We start from the raw sequence: 19,001 nt of genomic DNA, 5'->3' as shown, positions 1-19,001 counted from the left end.
ACACGTTTATAAATTGCAAAAAACCATAAATGTAGCGTGAAAAATTAATATTTATATTTAACTTTGTTTTCAATTAATGGAAGGCTTTTTGGACACCAGTGTAGCCAAAACAGGTTAAGCTAAGACAGAGACCATATAGCTAAACAGGTTAAGCCAAGACAGAAACCATATAGTGTGACGACACTGTACAGTTACGTTGCGGTTGCAGACAAAACTAAATGGGAAATTCTCTAAATGTTAGAGCAACAATATCCCAAAGAAGCCGAAATAGATATTTTGTGAATTATCTGAGAGGAAATGGGAAGAGTTTTTATCTCAGAACTGTGTCGTTGAAAAATTAATTAGTTTATTTTTATAAAATAATTTTTTTGCCGACAGTGATAATTATAATAATACAACAATAATATACAGTTCAAAAGCATAGCTTTATTTTCATTTTTTTCTTTTTTGTTATGGTTTTTAACGCTCGATTTTTTCATTTAACAAAAAATATACACAGATATCGATAATAAACTAAGAAATAAAAAACTTGAATAAATAAAATAGTTGTTAGCTGTACAATTAATTAAGAATTAGTTTGCATTATACAAATTATAGATTAGATTTACATCGTTTAAACAACAAAACTTAAAAACAGTCTTTCCGTTTACACGCACACAATTAATTGCCGCTACTTAAGAATAACAATAACTAATTACAACAACATAAAGAAACTGACATTTAAACAAATAAATGCATTATTTATCATATGGATTCTACATACTAAATATGTTTCATATATACAGTTTGGTTTTTTAATTAATTTAATTTCTGGGTTCTTCTTCTCTCCATTATATGTTACTTTACTAAAGTACAATATAAACGCTCACAATTAACAGTTAAATTATTAAATAAATTGAAATCAAACAATTCTGAAACGACTTAAAGTTTTTAAAGCATACTTTTCGGCTGAACTGACAAATGTGTGAAAGTTAAACTACTTTTAATATCCTTGCAGACAGTATTTAGTAAGTAAAAATATATATGATGAAATAATTTTTAGGAATTTTTCTCAATTTGACATGTTTATTTAATATCAAAAGGATATTTCTGCCTTTTTGATTGGAAGAATAGTTTTTTTTAATATCCGACAATTCGCCACCAATTTTTTTACTGGAATAATCTTATATAAAAGCTGCCACGAAAAGGAGTTATCATTTCAATACAGAAACTCGATTATAAAAAAGAGTAAGCAGTTATAAAAGGACAACCTGCAAGGTTGTCTTATCTACGGCATGCCAAAGGTAGCATTTCCATTGTGGTAGACTAATAAAGCTTGTGAATTTATTATTAGTAGTTATCAAAAATTGAGGTTACCCATTAAAATTGGCAGTATTAATTTGCGAGCGTCTTTACAGAAGTAGTACATAAGTTCTAAAGTCTATACCATCTTCTTGTATATACAGTTTAGTTTTCTTTACCTTTTTTGTATTCTACACAAACGTTCTAGAATTCGCGATCTCGAAGAACCAAACTCAAAGGCGTTTTAGGCGCCAGCAGAAACTCAAATTCCGTTTGAAGTGGCTCCACGAAGCTGACATCAAATGCCAAAACAAGCTGTGAGTAGAAGATTAATAATTTGATAATATAATATATAGAAATTGAGAATCTCACCTTGGCCAAAAGCAGCACAACCTCCATTTCGACAAATCGCTTGCCAGGACAGGTGCGTCGTCCCACCCCAAAAGGCACCACAATGTTGGCACTGTCCACGTTGACTGTAAAGTTGCCCGTTCCTGGATCAATCCAGCGTTCGGGACAAAATTGTTTGGCCTCTTGAAAGTTGCTATTCTTGTGACAGGCGATCATGTTCTGGCACAGTACAACCGTCTGTAAAGAGGATAGCGTACTATTGAAGAGTGTTCATAAGGATTCTTTGACTTCATTTTGTACTTACGCCCGCATTCAGTGAATAACCGGAGAGTTCCATATCCTCTTCCAGTATTCGCGCCAGGCAGAAGGCCGTGGGCCTCAGTCTGTACGATTCCTGAATGCAGGCCTTTGTGTAGGTAGCATTGGTCAGAGCATCCTGCAGGATATTTGTGTCGCGATACTCAAGGAACTCACTGAGAATGCGAGGCATAGCCGAAGGATCTCCCGTCACGGAGCTGAGCACAAAGAGCAGCGTATTGGCTAGCTAGAGAAAGGAGAAAGAAGAGAAAAGACAGAAAATATTAAGTATTTGAAATCTTATAATCTGTATCTTTTTTAATTGATATCTGTCTCAACTCACCGTCTCAATACCCGCGGCTATAAAGTCTATAATGGCAGACTTCTTGTCGCGTATGTCCAAGTCCTTGAGCTCCAGAATGTTAAGGAATACGCTGCGTAGCCCGCCAGCATCATCATCATCGCAGGCCGCCGACTTTCGATGCTCCTCCAGCTCGTTGTCAATGATCTCAGAGATGACACTGTAAAGAGGCATTAGCCAAGGCTGAGGATTGTAGGCTGTAAGCTTCTTATACCTACTCATAGATCAAGTCCTCGGCGCGGGCAAAGTCCCGATACGTCTTGGTGGGAAAGTATTTCCACAATCCCAGGCCATAATACGAATCCCGCTGAGAGATGAACAATTGCTTGACGGCCGCCGCCAGTTGACTGATCTTCTCCGGCTGCTTGGCATTGGCAGCCAGGAATCCCATCCGCCGTCCGAGCATCAAGGTGCAAACGGCCTCCAGACCCATCAGGTTGGCCAGCTCTTCGAAGTTTGGCACCACCTGAGTGTGAGGATCCCGTCTGGCCCGAAGAAGCTCTACGAAATCGTCACAGACGGCATTGAGGGCGGGCAGGAAATTCTGCAGGATTCGGGGCGAGGTGATGCTGGAGGTGAGGGAGGAGCGAAGACGTTGCCACATCGGTCCCTGTTCATTGACAATCCCAACGCTGGCATAACGATCTGGTCGAGATTGGCGATACATCACAATGATTTCTGTGGGAGGTCGAAACGGATATTTGCTGGGATATTTCAGGACCTTCTCGAGATCCTCGCGCTTATATAGATGCACAATGGGTATATTGGAGGGCATTACCTCCAAAACAATATCACCATACTGTTGATTAAGATCTGTAGTTAGAAAATCAAAGAGAGAGAGAAAGAAAAGATATTGGTATGGGCTCTTTGATATTTAGAGAGTTTTTCACCTGCGTAGACCTCATGCAGCTTTGTCATTTTATAGCGCCGAAAGAAGATGAGGAATATCCATTTGGTGCCCAGAAAGGGTATCCTCTGTGGACCCGGAATATCCCAGATGCTGCGACGCTTCCTCTCCTCAATTGGCGTGGCATAGTAGTAATCCTCTAGCGGAGTATTCTTCAGCAAAGGCTTCAGATATATTGCACTGATCTTTTGCCTATGAATCGCGCAATAGCAACCGAGTAGAAGTGCCAGGGCGAGCAACAGTATCACGGCCATTACCATTGGACGCTATAAAGGAGAGAGGTTTAGTTTAAGTTGGAAGGGGGAGTCTATATACTTTAGTCGCTTGTCTTACTGATTTATCGCGTTTTAAAAGCTTTTCAAAGTTTTTATGCAAATCTTTTTAGCACTCGAACAATTTTAGGCCTTTAATTAGAGTCATGAACAGGCCCCAAAACCAAACCCAAACCGGTCTCTGATCTAACCTCCCCCAGTTGCGTTTATCAAATGATACTTGATACAAAAAATCGCCAGCTAGATTTACTAATCATCGATTTTGCACTGTAATTGCCAGTAAGATAACCATTTTTTTTTGGTAGATTCTTTTTCTTTTGACAAAAACAAAAGTAAAAGTCTTAAGTTGCGCATTTTGAAAATTGGTGAGTTTTATGTGAAATTCGTGTTTATTCAGATAAGATAAGCACAACAACGATACAGTTCAAGGTTGCCCAAAATAAAAATTTAGCCTACTCCATCGTGACTTGCTAAAATAAAAAAAAAATATATAAAGAGAAAGAGAATAAAAAATGGGTTGATAAAGAGAAATGTGTTTTAAATTGCGATGGTAATTGCCTAATATCAGACAAGTTTAAGGTCATTTAGATTGTTTAGCAAATGCAAAGATTATTCTAATAGAGCTGACAGTTAAGTTAAACCTTATTCAAGTTCAAGATTATGAAGAAAAATTACTGAATGACAAAGAATTTCGTGATAGAGCACATAAAGTATATTGAAGAAAAAATTACATTCTTATTAGAATCTAAAATTTAATTTGCAGAAAAATATTGCAGCCATCTTATTTGTTGTGTTTATTTCTTATCACTTGTTATAAAAATATCTTTATATATTTAATAAATGCCAAAAAGCCGAATTCGTACTGCAACTAGATAGGAAAAAAAGCTGTTTTCTGAAGCGTCATTTCTCGAAACCGTCATAAAGTTTGTTGTGATAAACAAAATACACAAAAGTAAATAATAAAATATATATGTACATATATTTATAGGTATAAAAAAAGTGAAATATTTATTTGCGCATTAGCCCAATAAATTTCTAGAAGTTGTGAAATTCTAAACCAAAACAAAAAGCGAGAAATGAAGCAGAGAAGAGAAAAAAGATTGAGAGTAGAGAGAAAACTTTCCCATCGTCTCGTTTTACATAATAATAAATTACATAATATGCTTTCTAATGTCGTATTCTAGTTGGTCGATGCTTTCTTCTTTTGGCCTGCGGCTGGTTTCAGAGCCGGTTTTCTAACTTTGGCTTGAACATAGGCTTCTAACACGGCTCTAACGACAAACCAACTGAAAGATATCTACCACTTCCCTCCTTGCCCCTTGATCAATGTTGTATCTGCATATTAATCACGGTGCCGGCAACCGCAGAGTTGCTAGAGCTCTGTGTTCAGCTGAGAAGAATTCGCAAGAATTCTTATTAAAAAGCGAGTTTTTTTTTTGTTCTCCATGTTCATGCTCAGTCAGTTGACGGCTTGGAAAAGTGAGAAGCGCTTAGAACGGCGCACGCGTCGCCCCAGAGATGAGGAAGTGATTAACAGCAAAGAAGGAAGTGCTGAACTGGCTATGATTTCAATTTCTTGTGTTTCTACTTTTCGCAAACAAGCCCATCGTATAATGTAGAGAGGAACCCGCTATATAAAATATCTGAACCGACATTAAGGAATAGCGCAATGTCACGTAGATATCCCAAAAAACATGCTCTGAACATTACAAAAATTGTCTTATCTTAATTTCTTTGCAAATAAAATTCGGTTGCTACCACATAATGATATACGATATGTGTGTGTATGACTTGTGTGGCCTGGACAAATAATGTTTATATCATCTATGTGGAGTCTAACAACATTAATCATTTTCAAGACATGCCTAAAAGTCGTAGACATATTGATTGAATTTGATTTTAAGATTATTATGTGAGTATCATCAGTATCATCATATAAGCACACTAAATGGAACACTGTTTGAATAAAAAATTTAATTTGAATAAGGAAACATTATTAACGAATACCAGTATTTCTAAAAATAATATAAAACTGGAAATAACACTCATTCATTTCAAGCTATACTAAAAATAGAAGATACTAAACAATTTTTGATAACTTTAGATACAGCATTATTTTAATTTCGGCAAAACTATATGTATATAAAGATGGAATAGAGTGTATCTAAGAAGGTTTAAGGAAGAAATTATTTTAAGTAGAGCTATTATTTCCATTACATTTTCATATTAAAGAATTCTAAAAGACTTTCTTATACTAAGTGTAGATTTTTTTAAGAAGTAAGCAATTTTAAACAAACAAATTCAAGCAAACATAATTTAAGCCACCAAATGTAGCTCTCAACCCACTGTTCAGGTCGCACGCCCAGTAAACGCATTTGTTGCATTCCTTCGATTAATTCGTTGATAATTTTTCAACTTTCTTCAAGTGTTTTTAGTGACATTGGGTTTAAGTTTACAGCTCTTGAAGAATGCTTTCTCAAAATTCAACAAAAATGCATTTAATAATTTAATAAATTCAGCAAATTAGTTTGCATTGAACTGATTCCTGTGGCGTCAGGCAGTCCAAGTCCAAGTGCAACTGCAACTGCCAAAATATTGTTGACACCTACATAAAATTATTTAGCATTTACTTTAAAGTTTAAACGAACAACGACGTACTTATACAACGTTGCTAAAAGACGGCAGGCAACAAAATGTGACACAAAAAAAGTGATTAAAATAAATACAGAAAAAAATGTTCTACCAATTAGCCGATTTTTTGTTGTTGTTTATTTTGCGAAATAAACAAGTTTGTGTTTTCATCAGAATTTACATAAAGTTTTTGAACATATTCTCGGCTATTTTTATTGGCACATTTTTCACATTTATGCAAATCAAACCAAATCCATAATAAGTAAGAAATAAAAATAAAACAAATAAAATTTTGAAAAAAAAAAAAAAAAAGAAATAATAAAAGCCACGCGATCCGCTGCGCAGTTACAGAAGAAGAAACCTCAGCTCAATGTGTAGAACGCTCAACATCAGCAGATTATGTCACTACCGACCATATAACATTGCACACGCAACGGAACCCAACCGAACCGATGGCTTCATGGTCACGGCCAAGCTTCAAGCGACAAACGGCCAACAGCCAACAGCCAACGGCTAAGAGCTAAGAGCCAACAGCCAACAGGCAGCGGACTAACAATATTTACTTTGCTCATAGCATTTGTCAGCTGTTCCATGTACAGATAGATGGATTGAGAGAAAGATGGAGAAATAAAGAGAGAAAGATAGAGAGAGGTAGAGTGATCTCAGCCCATTACTTAAGCTCCATCCAACGTTTGGCCAAGTTCAATGTACGGCCAACGACGCGCGTGAGACTGACTGTAGAGTCAGCCAGCAACCACCTATCAACTACCACCCTCGTTTCCCCCTCTCCATAACTCCTACTCACTGCTTTCGAATTGAAATAGAGAAATTTCGCATTAGATTTTTGCAGAAGAGCCAAAGCCTCAAAGCCGGCTCTGAGCATGACCAAACAAGCTCTTCGTTAGTTGTTGTCTTTTTTTTATTTATTTTTTTTATCTATTTTTTTTTTTTTGGCTAAGTTGTCTAAGTTATTCAATAGCCGGCATAAAACTCACTGAAAAGACGTTAGAAAGGCAATAGAGAAGAAAAGTGAAAGAACTTTTGACTGCTTAGAAAGATTATCAGCTTGAGATCATAATACATTCATTGAATAATAATGAGCTTGCAATATCTATTCATTTTTAAATTCTTTTCAAAAACAAATAACAAAGCCAAAAATTATGGTAATAGTTCACAGTTCTATAAATGAAAGTAGAAGAGAAAAGAATGAAAAATGTCTATTGATATTATGTATTCATCAAATGATACAGAAAATAGTCCTTAAAGATGGTCGACATCTATAAAGATGTAGACGAATGCTATGATTTGAATTAAATCATAGATCCCTAGATATAGTATAACAATTATTTATATTAAGTAACTGAAAGAATCAAGTCCAACATATTACAAATAATTTTTGCACAGACAGTTCCATTAAAGTTCGAGCTTAAAGTAAATCTTTACTTCAGAGTAAAATGGTTCTTTCACGTTAAGCTTAGTAAGCTAAATAATATTTATTAAGGCTAACAAAGCTACTAAAATTCAACAGAAATTTAGAATAATTTAAATACAAGTTAAAATGAAATTGATAATTGAAAACGATCATGTCATTTATAAATAAACACGATGAATAAATGGGAGTGTATGCACCTCATATTTCATTCTCAAAACCCAGTTCAGTCCACGGTAATCGTGCCATAAACGAAAATGTATCATCGCCTCCAAAAAAAACGGGCGGTCAATGTACGGTCTAAAAACCAAAAAAAATTTATAAATAAATAAAACAAAATTGAACAAAGTTAAAAATGTAAAAAATAAAGCAATACAACGACTGGCATTCACTTTGAAAATGTAAAAAATTTACACTCATTTATTTGTGTTTATTACAAATCAGAATCACAACAACAAAAGGCGGGTGTCAATTACGCAATGTGCAAGTGTGTGTGTGTGTGTGTGTGTGTGTGTTGAATGTGTGAGAGATTGTGTTCACAGCTGATGGACGTTTTATTTTTTTAATGATGATAATGAACTTGAGGCGAATATAAAAAAAATATTAATAAAAAGCAGGCGAATTTAAATACCTCATATTTAAAAAAAAAAAAAAAACAACAGAGTTATAAAAATAAGCATGCTTAAGTTATGGAAAAGTTTGTTACTCCTAGAAAAGGACATGGAAAATTAAGCTAAAAGGGTATTTGCTAGTATAGCACTTTTATCTAAAACCTTGTTATTTACAATATTATGTATTTCTCACATTGCAAGAGTTGAAAACTCTTGAGACCCGCGTGCTACTGCCTGATAAATAATAATGAGAAAAAAATTAATAAATAAATAAAAATGAGCTTACACACACACAGTCAATAAACAAGAGCAGTAGCCGTGAGAAGAGCTAAGAAGCTAATTGCAATTTAATGCGTGTGTTTGCCAAAGTACAATAAATAAATACATTTATGTATATAAAGTGTATATTTTATATACAATTATTTGCTGATTTCATTTTAAAGTTGCGTACATTTAATTATAATTGTACTGCATTTAGTGATTAACTGCCTCAACTCGAAACAAATCTGTGGGGGTGCTCAAGCGCAAATCTTTAAAGATCTTGAAATGAAAATTAAAACAATAAAATTTAGCATTGAAATTAAACCATATAAATGTGGATAAGTAACAAGGTATGTTTTGTTAACTTCATATATCCTATTGATCGATATTGGTATGTTTTTTAAATCTTCTAAATCAGTTAACAATTCTTTGATTTAATGGATTTGACCTTGACACATTTGAACAATTCTTTATTTACATATTTTAGTCATGACTTTCGTGCAAATCTTTACCAATTCTTTAAAATAATTTGTTATTGCCATCAGTTTAACTCATTTTACTTTGAAAAGCTTTGAATTCTTCCAGAATTGCTTGAACTCACCTTATTTGTTGTATAATTGCTTTTGAGAAATCCTTTCTGATATTTGTTGCTTTTATTGATTTAAAGTCTATGGACTTTCAGCTTTCAATTCAGGCATTATTAATTCACTAAGTTAAGCTATACACTTATTTTAAATATTTATAGAGAACATTGCACTGTATTTATACGGATATAAAAACTATTATCACTAACCGGCATTTAAATTGATATTGAAATTAATTAATATTATTATTATTACTAATTGATCATTTCTTTTTTCTAGAATATTTTATAAATATTTTAGCTATATTGCACATTGATTATATTTGTTGTTAAAGCTTTATTTATTGACGCATCTTCTGCGGATCTAATCAGAATCAGCTGCTCTTCTTGTTGATGTTACTGCTGCTGCTGTTGTTGTTGCTGTTGTTGTTGTTATTGTCGTTGCTACTCGTCATGGTACCGAAAACAATAGAATACTATGCTAAACATTTATAATCGCATCCAGACATTGCACTTTTGCACTCGTCGTGTTGTGAAGGAGATTCGTAATTGCCGACTGCCTGCATATACTTATTGTTGGGTGTAATCAAAACCGCATCCGTATCCGTTCAATAGAATTATTATGCGTGCTTGTGTGTGTGTGTGTGTGTGTGTAGCTTCTAGCGTTTTGTTCAAATCTAAACCAAGACCGAAGGAACTAACACAACTGGCGACAGAATATCAGTAGCAGTAACTACCACAGTGTCCGCTGCGATGACAACTGCGACGCTTAGTCAAAGACTGACTGAATATGAATGGGAATAAAATGTTGAGCCCACAATCCACGATGCCGTTGACGAAGACGAAGGCGAAGACGAAGACATCGACGATGAACGATCGTTTGAGCGCGTCGGCAAAACGAACGCGAGCAACTCTTCAACTGATTTAATAAGCAAGCACAATAGCAACAACAACAACAACAACCATAACAGATGCAACAAGTGGCTACGAATCGAATCGATCGTGTCGATCGTGCAATCAACGAACCAAACGATCGATCCATCGATCTACCGACCGACCGACCAGCTGTTCGAATCCGTTTTGTGTGAGTAAACTAAGGTTCTATACATGTAAATGTGTCTCTGTGTGTGTGGGGTCTGGTCTCCCGGCAGGCGATGCCGCATATGATGATATGATAGCATCGTCGTGTGTCCGAGCCCGAGCCCGAGTCCGATCTACGCTCTCACATGCACACGACAGCCTGTTTCACACACTCTCTCCCTCTCACACACACGCGCTTACGCTCTTGCTCTCGTTTGCGCTCTGGCTCTCAGTGCTTGCTCTCCCGCTGATAAGAGGACAGCAACAACAAGTGCGCCGCCGTCTGCCTGCTGTTCAATTGCTCAGTGTGTTTGTGTTGTTGTCTCTCCTTCTCCTTCCTATTCCTCTTCATCCTCATTTTTTTTTGCATATAAAATCTCAATGAAAGTTTGCCAAGAAACAATGGGTCCCAAGGCGATTTGTTGCTATTGTTGTTGGTGGCTTATTGAAATGTTTACATCGAGCGCGCATTTATGCAACATGATGACAGCGACAACAGCAACAATCGCCAGCAACAACTACCTCAATGCGTGGCCGCGTGAGCTGACTGAGGGGCCTCTCTCCCAGATTGCAGCTTGGCGTGAGGTAGGTTAAACTACTACCACTGCAACTACAACTACAACTGCAACTACAACTATGACTATGACTATGACTATGAATACTGCATAACTGGTTCGTCTAGGCACATTGAATCAGCTGTGTTGTGTCTGACCGACCTGCTGCAACAATGTTGCTGCTTGACGGCGGCTCTGATTTGTGATTTGTTGTGCATGTTGTGAGCAATAGAAGAGCAGGAGGTGGAGGAGGGAAAGCGACTTAGGGATCGAGAATGAAAATGTAAGAGGAGCAGATGGATATGGCGATTGAGAGAGATAGAGAGAGAGAGAGAGAGAGAACGTTCGCATGAGAGAGAGAGAGAGAGAGAGAGGGAACAAGTGTGCGCGCTAATTGTCTTGATTGGGTTTTAAATTAATGCGAATCTGAGTTGGAAGTTGTGGTTGTTGTTTTGTTTTTGTCATACGATATGTGTATGTGCACACATGATTTACGAGTGAGTGTCTGTCAGTGTAGTAATAGTTTAATAGAGCAGATCAGAACAGATCATGAAACTAGAGTTTGGGGTTGAAAACAAAATAGAACAGATTCTGATTAAATTTAGCGCGCGAGAAGTGGAACTCTAAACTTGGATCATAGGGATTGCGAAAGTACTTAAATGAAAAGAGTTCTTTTTAAGTTTCGTAATAAAAAGATTTGATTTTATCTATTAGAATTTAAACATTGTACGGAAGAAAACATTTTTCAAAACAAAATCTTTTCTAAATTGAGCTTCAGGCATTAGCTTAAATTTTAATTAGTCAAAACATATTTAGGTAATAACAGCTAAATAGATTTAACAATTATTAAACAATCAATGTCAATTTTTGAAAAAGAGTTTTTTTTAGTAAGAGTTCTTCTTTTGAAAATATTATATTAAGTCGAAGAACTAATAGAGAATTAGTATGAACCATTTAAGAAATTCTAGAGTTTAGGGTTGATAGATTATAATTATTTTAGAAAAGTGTACCAACAGATCTTACAAACCGCAAAAGACTCTTCAGAACGTATTCTAAATTCAAATTTTAAATTTTTTTTATAACCGTACTCAAAGAATAAATGTGGAAAGGATTCTGTTCATAACATTGGATCATTCGTAACCTAATTAATTTATTCAATGGCTCTTCCATTTTTGTTAGTTCCATTCTCAGCTGCATTGATTTCTAAGTAGCTCACACGCTCTGGAATGGTATCCTGTCGATCAACAACAATAACAACTACAGATGAAAATGACAACAAAGTTAAGAATCCACTTTTATATATATATCACAAAGGCTGGCTAAAGAAACTAACTAACAAACTGAATGAATGACTGAGTGAGTGAAAGAGTGAGAGAATGAATGAATGAATGAGTGTGTGAATGCAAGGGCATGGGCTTTGCATTATTAATTAACTTGACTGTTGTTGTTCTTGTAAATCCCACAATTATGCCATACCAGACTGCCTGCCTGCTGCGGAAGGTTTCCTCGCCTTGTCGCGTCTCATCTCCTCCATTCCTATTCCCATCTCATCTTGACTCAACTCAACTCAACTCATCTCGTCTCGTCTTGTTTTGGTTTCTGTTTCGGTCTCAATCTCGGCTCGGTTGGTCAGTCAATCAAAGGCAAAAACAAAAAGGCAACACTGTTAATACTTCTTTTCAATTAGCTGTGGATGCTGCACACACAGACACACACACACAAACACACACCGCAATAACAACACAAAATTAACAACAGCTACAACAACAACTTCAACAACAAGCCTCTTTTCCAACGAACAGGTTTTTCACGCGCTGTGGAGGACGCCAACGTTCTATGCCTTGTGGTTTGTAGTATTTTCAAGATTTTCATTTGAATTTTCATTTTACGACAAGTTTCCTCCTTTGGGGCTTAGAACTTTTCTCTCTTTTTCTTCACTTTTCTAATCTCCACAATCGTATGTCTCTTCGAGAGACACTCAGAGAATCTGTGAGTGGCTGTGTGTGTGTGTGTGTGTGTGTGTTTGTACAAATGTATATGTAAATGGAGGCTATTTGACTCGTCAGGCAAAAGTTCTTTCACAACGCGCCCGCCGCGACACTTTCGGCTCACTTCATTTTATGGACTAAAGCGTAAAACTTGGATCGGGTTTTGCACCGAGTCGCCGCATCTCTTGGCTCAGCAATTGCAATTGGGGGAGCTGCCTCTGGATGGAGCCTGAGCTCACTCCCAGTCCCAGTCCCAGTCCCCGGTCCATTCCCCGGCCCATTCACCGTCCTAACCTCCGTCCCTACAGTCGTCCCAGTTTCAGTTCCAGCTTCAGCTGCAGCTTCAGTCTCAGTCTCGGCCAGAGCAACAACAACAGCATTCCCTTAACATTTAATGAGCATTAACAAGCTGCACTTAAATGCAATAACAACAACAATTGATAACAAGCAAGAATGCTCCATTTGGAGAAGAGAGAATGAAGCGAGAGAAAGGGTTTTGGCGATCAGCAGGTGCCCTTCTCAGCAGTTCTCATCTTAAGCAAGAAAGTGATATTGGAAATTTGTCAGAATGGAAATGGAAATGGAATCAAAATCTGGCTAAAAAATAGAACTAAGCATCGATTTACATTCAATATTTCGAATCTATATATATAAAACTCTTTGTCCTGACTCACTCGTTCACTCACTTACCGACTCACTCACTCTCTCACTAAGTGATCACTGCACAGACCAAACCATAAGACCTAGGAGGCTGAAATTTTCACACAACATAGCTAAGACAATATTTCATTAATAATGAATATATATGCTCGGTACAATATTCAGTAAATATATTTGATAATATTGTCGATACCGGTAACGATGAAGTTACTGTTTTACTTTTATTCACAACTCCTATTAGATTACCACAATTATGTAATCGATAAGCCAATAGAAGATTTCTGTTTGATTAATTGATTGATTTGTAAGCAACTCGTTTTCGAGTTCTATGTGTGAACTTACCCAAATGTTGGAAGTGCAGGGTGCATTGCAACAACTACGAGTATTTACTCACAATCAGCTCCACGCAGTCTGAGTGCACCGGGCATAAATACGAGTACTCGCACTCGTATACGTACGAATACTCGCACTCGTGCGTGTATGTGCGTAATCGTGTTGATGTGAGTGTTTCGCTTGATTAACACGAGCTGCAAATTCATTTTGCCTTGTTGTCTTCCTCTATACATTGTATGTAAGTGGGCAGATGCATCTTCTTCTCTGTCTCTGTCTCTGGCATCCTCAAGTGCTTGATGATCAGTTTTGTGTGTTCCAGTTGTAAGCGGTAAATCGATGCTGAGGGCCATCACTACACATGCGTTGATGTGTTCGTGTGTGACCCAATGATCTACAAAAGGGCGCGGGCAGCGGGTCTACAAGTTGATAAGAAAATCGAAATCAATCAGAGCGATTACTTCAGCACGAATTGGAACGTAATCTACTATTATACGAGCAGCGGCCCTACTTTACACACTCATCCACACACAGATACGCACACATAGATACAGATACAGATACAAATACAGATACATACAGCTGTCCATTCATTGAAGCACTCACATTCCCCCTACCCTTGATTCGAATTCCCATTCATTTCCATACGTTGTTCGTTGTTGTCGTTGTCGTTGTCGTTGGCGTTGTTCGTTGTTATCGTTGTCGCTTTGCTTGTCCTTGAACTTGACCCAGCAGCGCTGACGAGTGGCCCTTTTTTATTATTATTATTATACAAGTGTACACTCCGTTCTATAATTAATAAATTGTAGTCTGCGTGTATCGCTTTTGTTCCCTCTCTTTCTCTTTCTCTGTCGCTATCTCTATCTCTCTCTCCCCCGTTCTTTCTGATTTTGATTGCTTGTGTGCGTTGATTGCCATTCGCCTCTTTCTTGCCACAGACTGTAATGTTCTTTAATCTTTATTCATTTTTGATTAGTCTCCTTCTTCTGAATTTGTTTATTTTTTGCGTCTTAAACAAATTTATTAACACTCTGTGTTTTGATCTATTGCACTTTACTTTGATAACATTTGACAATTTTAGCTTAACAATGCCTGTTGTTTTTCGAATTATAATATGTTTACGGAGTCGCTGCATTTCTTAATTAATGTGAATTAAAAATGCGCTTCAGACAGATCTTAAATAAAATCCAAAGGTTAATATGAGCTGTAATCAGAGGTTATGAAAGATAACTTATTGGAATAATTTTTAATTCCAGAGTCAATTCTTGCTATGTTTTTTCTTTATGTCTAAGATTGTAAAATTTAAAAAATGTGGATGAATAAATATTAAACTCATTTATAATAATGCATTTCCGCGATAAAGGGAATAGGAAATTATATTCAGTAATTTACCTTCTGACTAGGTTTTGACTTTGGCTTTAAATTTCGCAGTTAGTTCTGTTGCGTTTTCTACTCGTATGTGCATTGACATCATAATCCGCTCACTTACTTTCCCAGACTTTCTCATGGGTCTCATCGGTCTGCAGTGGTCGGCAGAATTTGCGATGGGTTTTTGGTTTCATTTTGCATAGGTCAAATATTTCAATATTTCGTTGTCGAACGATTTGTTGTCATAGCTCTGGGTGCCGGGTGTATTGATATGGCGCTATGGCGCTACTCGTATTACTCGACACCAACTCTGTCTCTCTCCCCCCTCAATTTATACCCAGCGCCTCTTTTCTGGCCAGACTCGGTCTGCTTGTCTACAATTTCAGTTCATAGCGTTTTTCTAGGTTATTTAATGCGCTTTTTGCAATTGCCGCATTAAACGCAGCTTATGTGAATTGCATGCAAATTTCGTAACAAAACAAATTTAGCTATAGGCCCAGACTTGCACGAGTCTTTGACGTGATAACTGTTCTTCATTATGGTCAGACGAAGGTGGTGCACTAGGGGTGGTCCAACAATGCGTATGCTTAATTACTTGTCAATTAATTATGTTTGTGAGATAAGAAGCATATGAACTTCCACTTTCTCATCACCTTTTTTTTTTTGTAAATGTGTATTGGCAATATATAAGTATTAACCTTTTTATCATAAATCTTTAAATCTAGATAATTATTATTATTATTATTTAATTTTTAGACAGTACACAAAAAACAAATAATTTGTCAATAAACACTCGATTTATATTTTTATTTTTATTTTAATAGAAGTTGTAGAAATTAGCGCCACCACAACGATAGACGATCATTTCTCAAACTAAAGAACCTTTAAGTGCAACGCTTAAAAGTATGCAACAATCATTTGGTTTCGTGGTTAGCTAACTCCGCAAACAGAGAAGTGAAACAAACAGGGTGCCACATTTAAATACCCACACACACAAACAGGCATATCACCTATGAACATACACATAAATAAACATTTTTAGTAGAAGTATAAACAAATGATCAAATTTAATTAATGGCACATTTATTTTTGTTGCCGCCACTTAATTTTTATAAATCGCAATTCAGCCAACGCCAGCGCGTAATTAAACATACCAAAACCAACAGCAACAACAATTGCATGCAACAACCATAACAAGCGGAACAACAACAGTAGCAACAACAATTATTACGCATAACCCACAACATCAACAGCTGCGACAGTTTTTGAGTTTGTATTCTGAAACATTGCCATTCAACTGGGGGTTAAGAGGACGAGGACGGAAATGGAACAGAGTGCCGTAGTTAACCGAAACCAAACCCCTTTGACGCTTTGGTAAAAGCCACAAAATGCGTGTTTATTAATTAAGCGCATTTGTTTTCATTAAACAAACGTTTTAATTGAGCATGAAACTTGGCGCCGAAAATGGCGCGACACAGGGCAATAGACGCAGACCGACGCCATAATATCCCTTTGGCAACCCCCCAAGTCAACCCAAGCAACCATCCACCTGACAGTTAACTCGCCTCTGCTTCCACTTCTTACCCGTTCCGCACAGCTGCCTTCACATATTTGTACATAATAATTAATTTTGTGTATTTTAATGGATTATTACGAGTCAAAATCTGCGTGTCTCGGCATTTTTGTCGGTCTTGATTGAAGAGAATAAAATGATATGCATATCAAAAAGAAAATTAAAAGAGTATGGTAACCCTAAGAAAGGAACATAAGATTCCATTCTTCTGTCAAGCCTTGTAATACGAAGAATTACGATGTGCATTTTTGCGTTCCCACTAAATTTACAGGTTAATTAGATTATAAAAATGGCACATTAATAAGTGTCATATTATTGATAGTTTAGTTTTTATTTAGATTATAATTAAATAATCTAAGCTGTTAAAAAAGATTAAGAGATAAAAAAAACAGATAGAAAAGATAATCAACACTCACAGTTATCTTCTGTTTGTTCAATTTACCACATTGATTTCTTTATTTTCCTTTTGGGTTGAACAAACCAGATAAGAACTAAAAATACACAATTTATATAATAAAGTAATAATTATTTATTATCAAAGCTTTGGCAAACTTTAGCATTGTTAAGTTCTGAAGTGTTACTTTCTTGACTTGGCTTATTTTACAAGGCAAGTATGTATGCCATAAAAGACGTCTTGGTCTACACACATTTGGCCATATCTGCTACTAACTCATCGCCCCAGAAACAAACGCCGCACACAAATCATAATCCTGATGGTCATAGATAAAGTAATGCGGCGCTTGCTGCTAAATGGATTTCCCAAAACATTTGCCAAGTTTATGAAAAATAATCATAAAGGCGCACAGAGACGCAGCCAACGATATACTTATATATATTATAGAGATATTGGAGGATTTACGCACTGAGTTGCGTGTGGACTGGCGTATAAAGTGCTTTTAAAAACAGCCAACGAGTTGATGTGTTGTTTGAGTACAGGGCAGGAGGAGGTTAAACTTTTTGGGGCCGAGAAAAGTGTTTTTCATAAGCAATAATAATAATTTCGAGGCTGAATTTTAATTGCACCCAAGTGGCACATTGAAAAGGCAGCGAACTCGGCAAACAATATAACTTACAAAGGGACCAGTTGAATGATGGGTTACAAGAGTTATGGCTGGAGAATCAGCTAACAGGAGTTGGCCAAATAAGTGGGTTAAGCTCAACTGGTCGCGTCTTCTTAATGAACTGCAAATTATTTATATGTATTATGAGGTAAAAAGAACTATAAAAATTGAATCCAAAATAAATTTAAATGAGTTAGTTAATATTTATTATAGTTGAATGCTTCCTTTAACTATTAAATATTAAACATTAAGGTTGCTGTTATTAATAAAAATATATTTAACTTTCAATTGGTGTGATTAAACTTTTTTTAAATGTATATTAGCAGAAAAATATGTTATGTTTTCTTAGTTAATTAATTTCCCATAGTAAAGCTTAATATGTTAATCAAAGTTTGTAATCATTATTCCATGTACTAATGAGAACTGATAACAATTGATAACAACTGCAATAAAGAAATACGCCAAATTTATGCTTTGTATGTCTTTGGAAATGGCGAGGTAAAAGTCAAAAGTATAAAAAAAAGTGCGCAACGAATTTTTAACGTTACCATATTTTTTTCTCGTGTTTCTCGTTTTTCGAATTCAATTTGCGTCAATGTGCGGGCGGAGGATGTAAAGGGATATCAGTGAATTGCTACAGAAGTCGTCCTGCAGGGTAAGGAGAACGACAGAAATGGGGGGTGAGTTGAAGAGGAGGAGGGGCAGGGGGTGGCACACACCTCTCCGCTTGTAGTGTCGGCAAATGTCATAAAAATATGCGACATTTCGTTTTTATCGCTTTTGAAAAACTTTATTCTTGGCGCTTGGTGGTGCACGACCACCCAACACTTTGCTTTCTGCTTTTCGTTCTCTGTTCTCTGTTCTCTGCTTTCTGCTTTTAACTTGGTTCGATTTTTATTTTATTTACAATGGCAATTTCTTTGTTTTAAACAAGCAGCGCATTGCTTTTTATATGTGTAGCTCGATTGGCGATTGGAACGCGCCCGATTGGCTGCGATTTGAATTGACTTGGAGCGGGTTTGCCCAACGTACAGTGGGATAAAGGTAATATTGATTCGATAAAAATTTAATTAAATCAGTAAATTAACTAACTGAAAATCATCTTACGTTGCAGTGATTGGAATAAACTACACAGTAAGAATTAAATTGTTTGATATACTCTATTAAATTGAAACAACTTCCAACCGATGTTAAACTTTATGTTAATACAAGAAACGATTATTATAAAAAGACTTAATATTTGTAAAAATAAAATTTAAATGAAATAGAAAGTTAAGTCACATAATTTATATCTTTTAATTTTGATTGGTTTCACTGATTATATTCAACTTTTATTTTTATTCCGAAAATGTAGACGACGATCCTTTTAATATAACTCACAGCCATTAGGATAACTTTCCTTA

The 19,001-nt window shown here is 36.1% G+C and overlaps 1 protein-coding gene across 3 annotated transcripts; it reads right to left on the bottom strand.

Annotated features, from left to right (window-relative positions):
• Window positions 1-559: 559 nt before the first annotated feature.
• LOC117787448 (ecdysone 20-monooxygenase) lies at window positions 560-9,114 on the bottom strand. 3 transcript variants are annotated; one of them, XM_034625978.1, is made up of 7 exons: window positions 9,003-9,114; window positions 3,181-3,463; window positions 2,509-3,103; window positions 2,273-2,450; window positions 1,937-2,176; window positions 1,654-1,869; window positions 560-1,596 (listed from the first exon to the last, which is right to left on the bottom strand). In XM_034625978.1, the coding sequence occupies exons 2-7, from the start codon at window positions 3,455-3,457 to the stop codon at window positions 1,486-1,488; spliced, it is 1,617 nt and encodes a 538-aa protein (XP_034481869.1). In that variant the 5' UTR covers window positions 3,458-3,463; window positions 9,003-9,114; the 3' UTR covers window positions 560-1,485. The 3 variants fall into 3 exon arrangements, with proteins under 3 accessions (XP_034481869.1, XP_034481870.1, XP_034481871.1); XM_034625979.1 differs by lacking the exon at window positions 9,003-9,114 and adding an exon at window positions 3,531-3,645; XM_034625980.1 differs by lacking the exons at window positions 560-1,596; window positions 1,654-1,869; window positions 1,937-2,176 and having other exon boundaries at window positions 2,362-2,450; window positions 2,505-3,103.
• Between the last annotated feature and the right edge of the window lie 9,887 nt (window positions 9,115-19,001).

The sequence above is a fragment of the Drosophila innubila genome (genome assembly GCF_004354385.1).
Source record: "Drosophila innubila isolate TH190305 chromosome 3L unlocalized genomic scaffold, UK_Dinn_1.0 0_D_3L, whole genome shotgun sequence".
Lineage (NCBI taxonomy): Eukaryota > Metazoa > Arthropoda > Insecta > Diptera > Drosophilidae > Drosophila > Drosophila innubila.
This window is presented reverse-complemented; position numbering and strand designations above follow the sequence as displayed.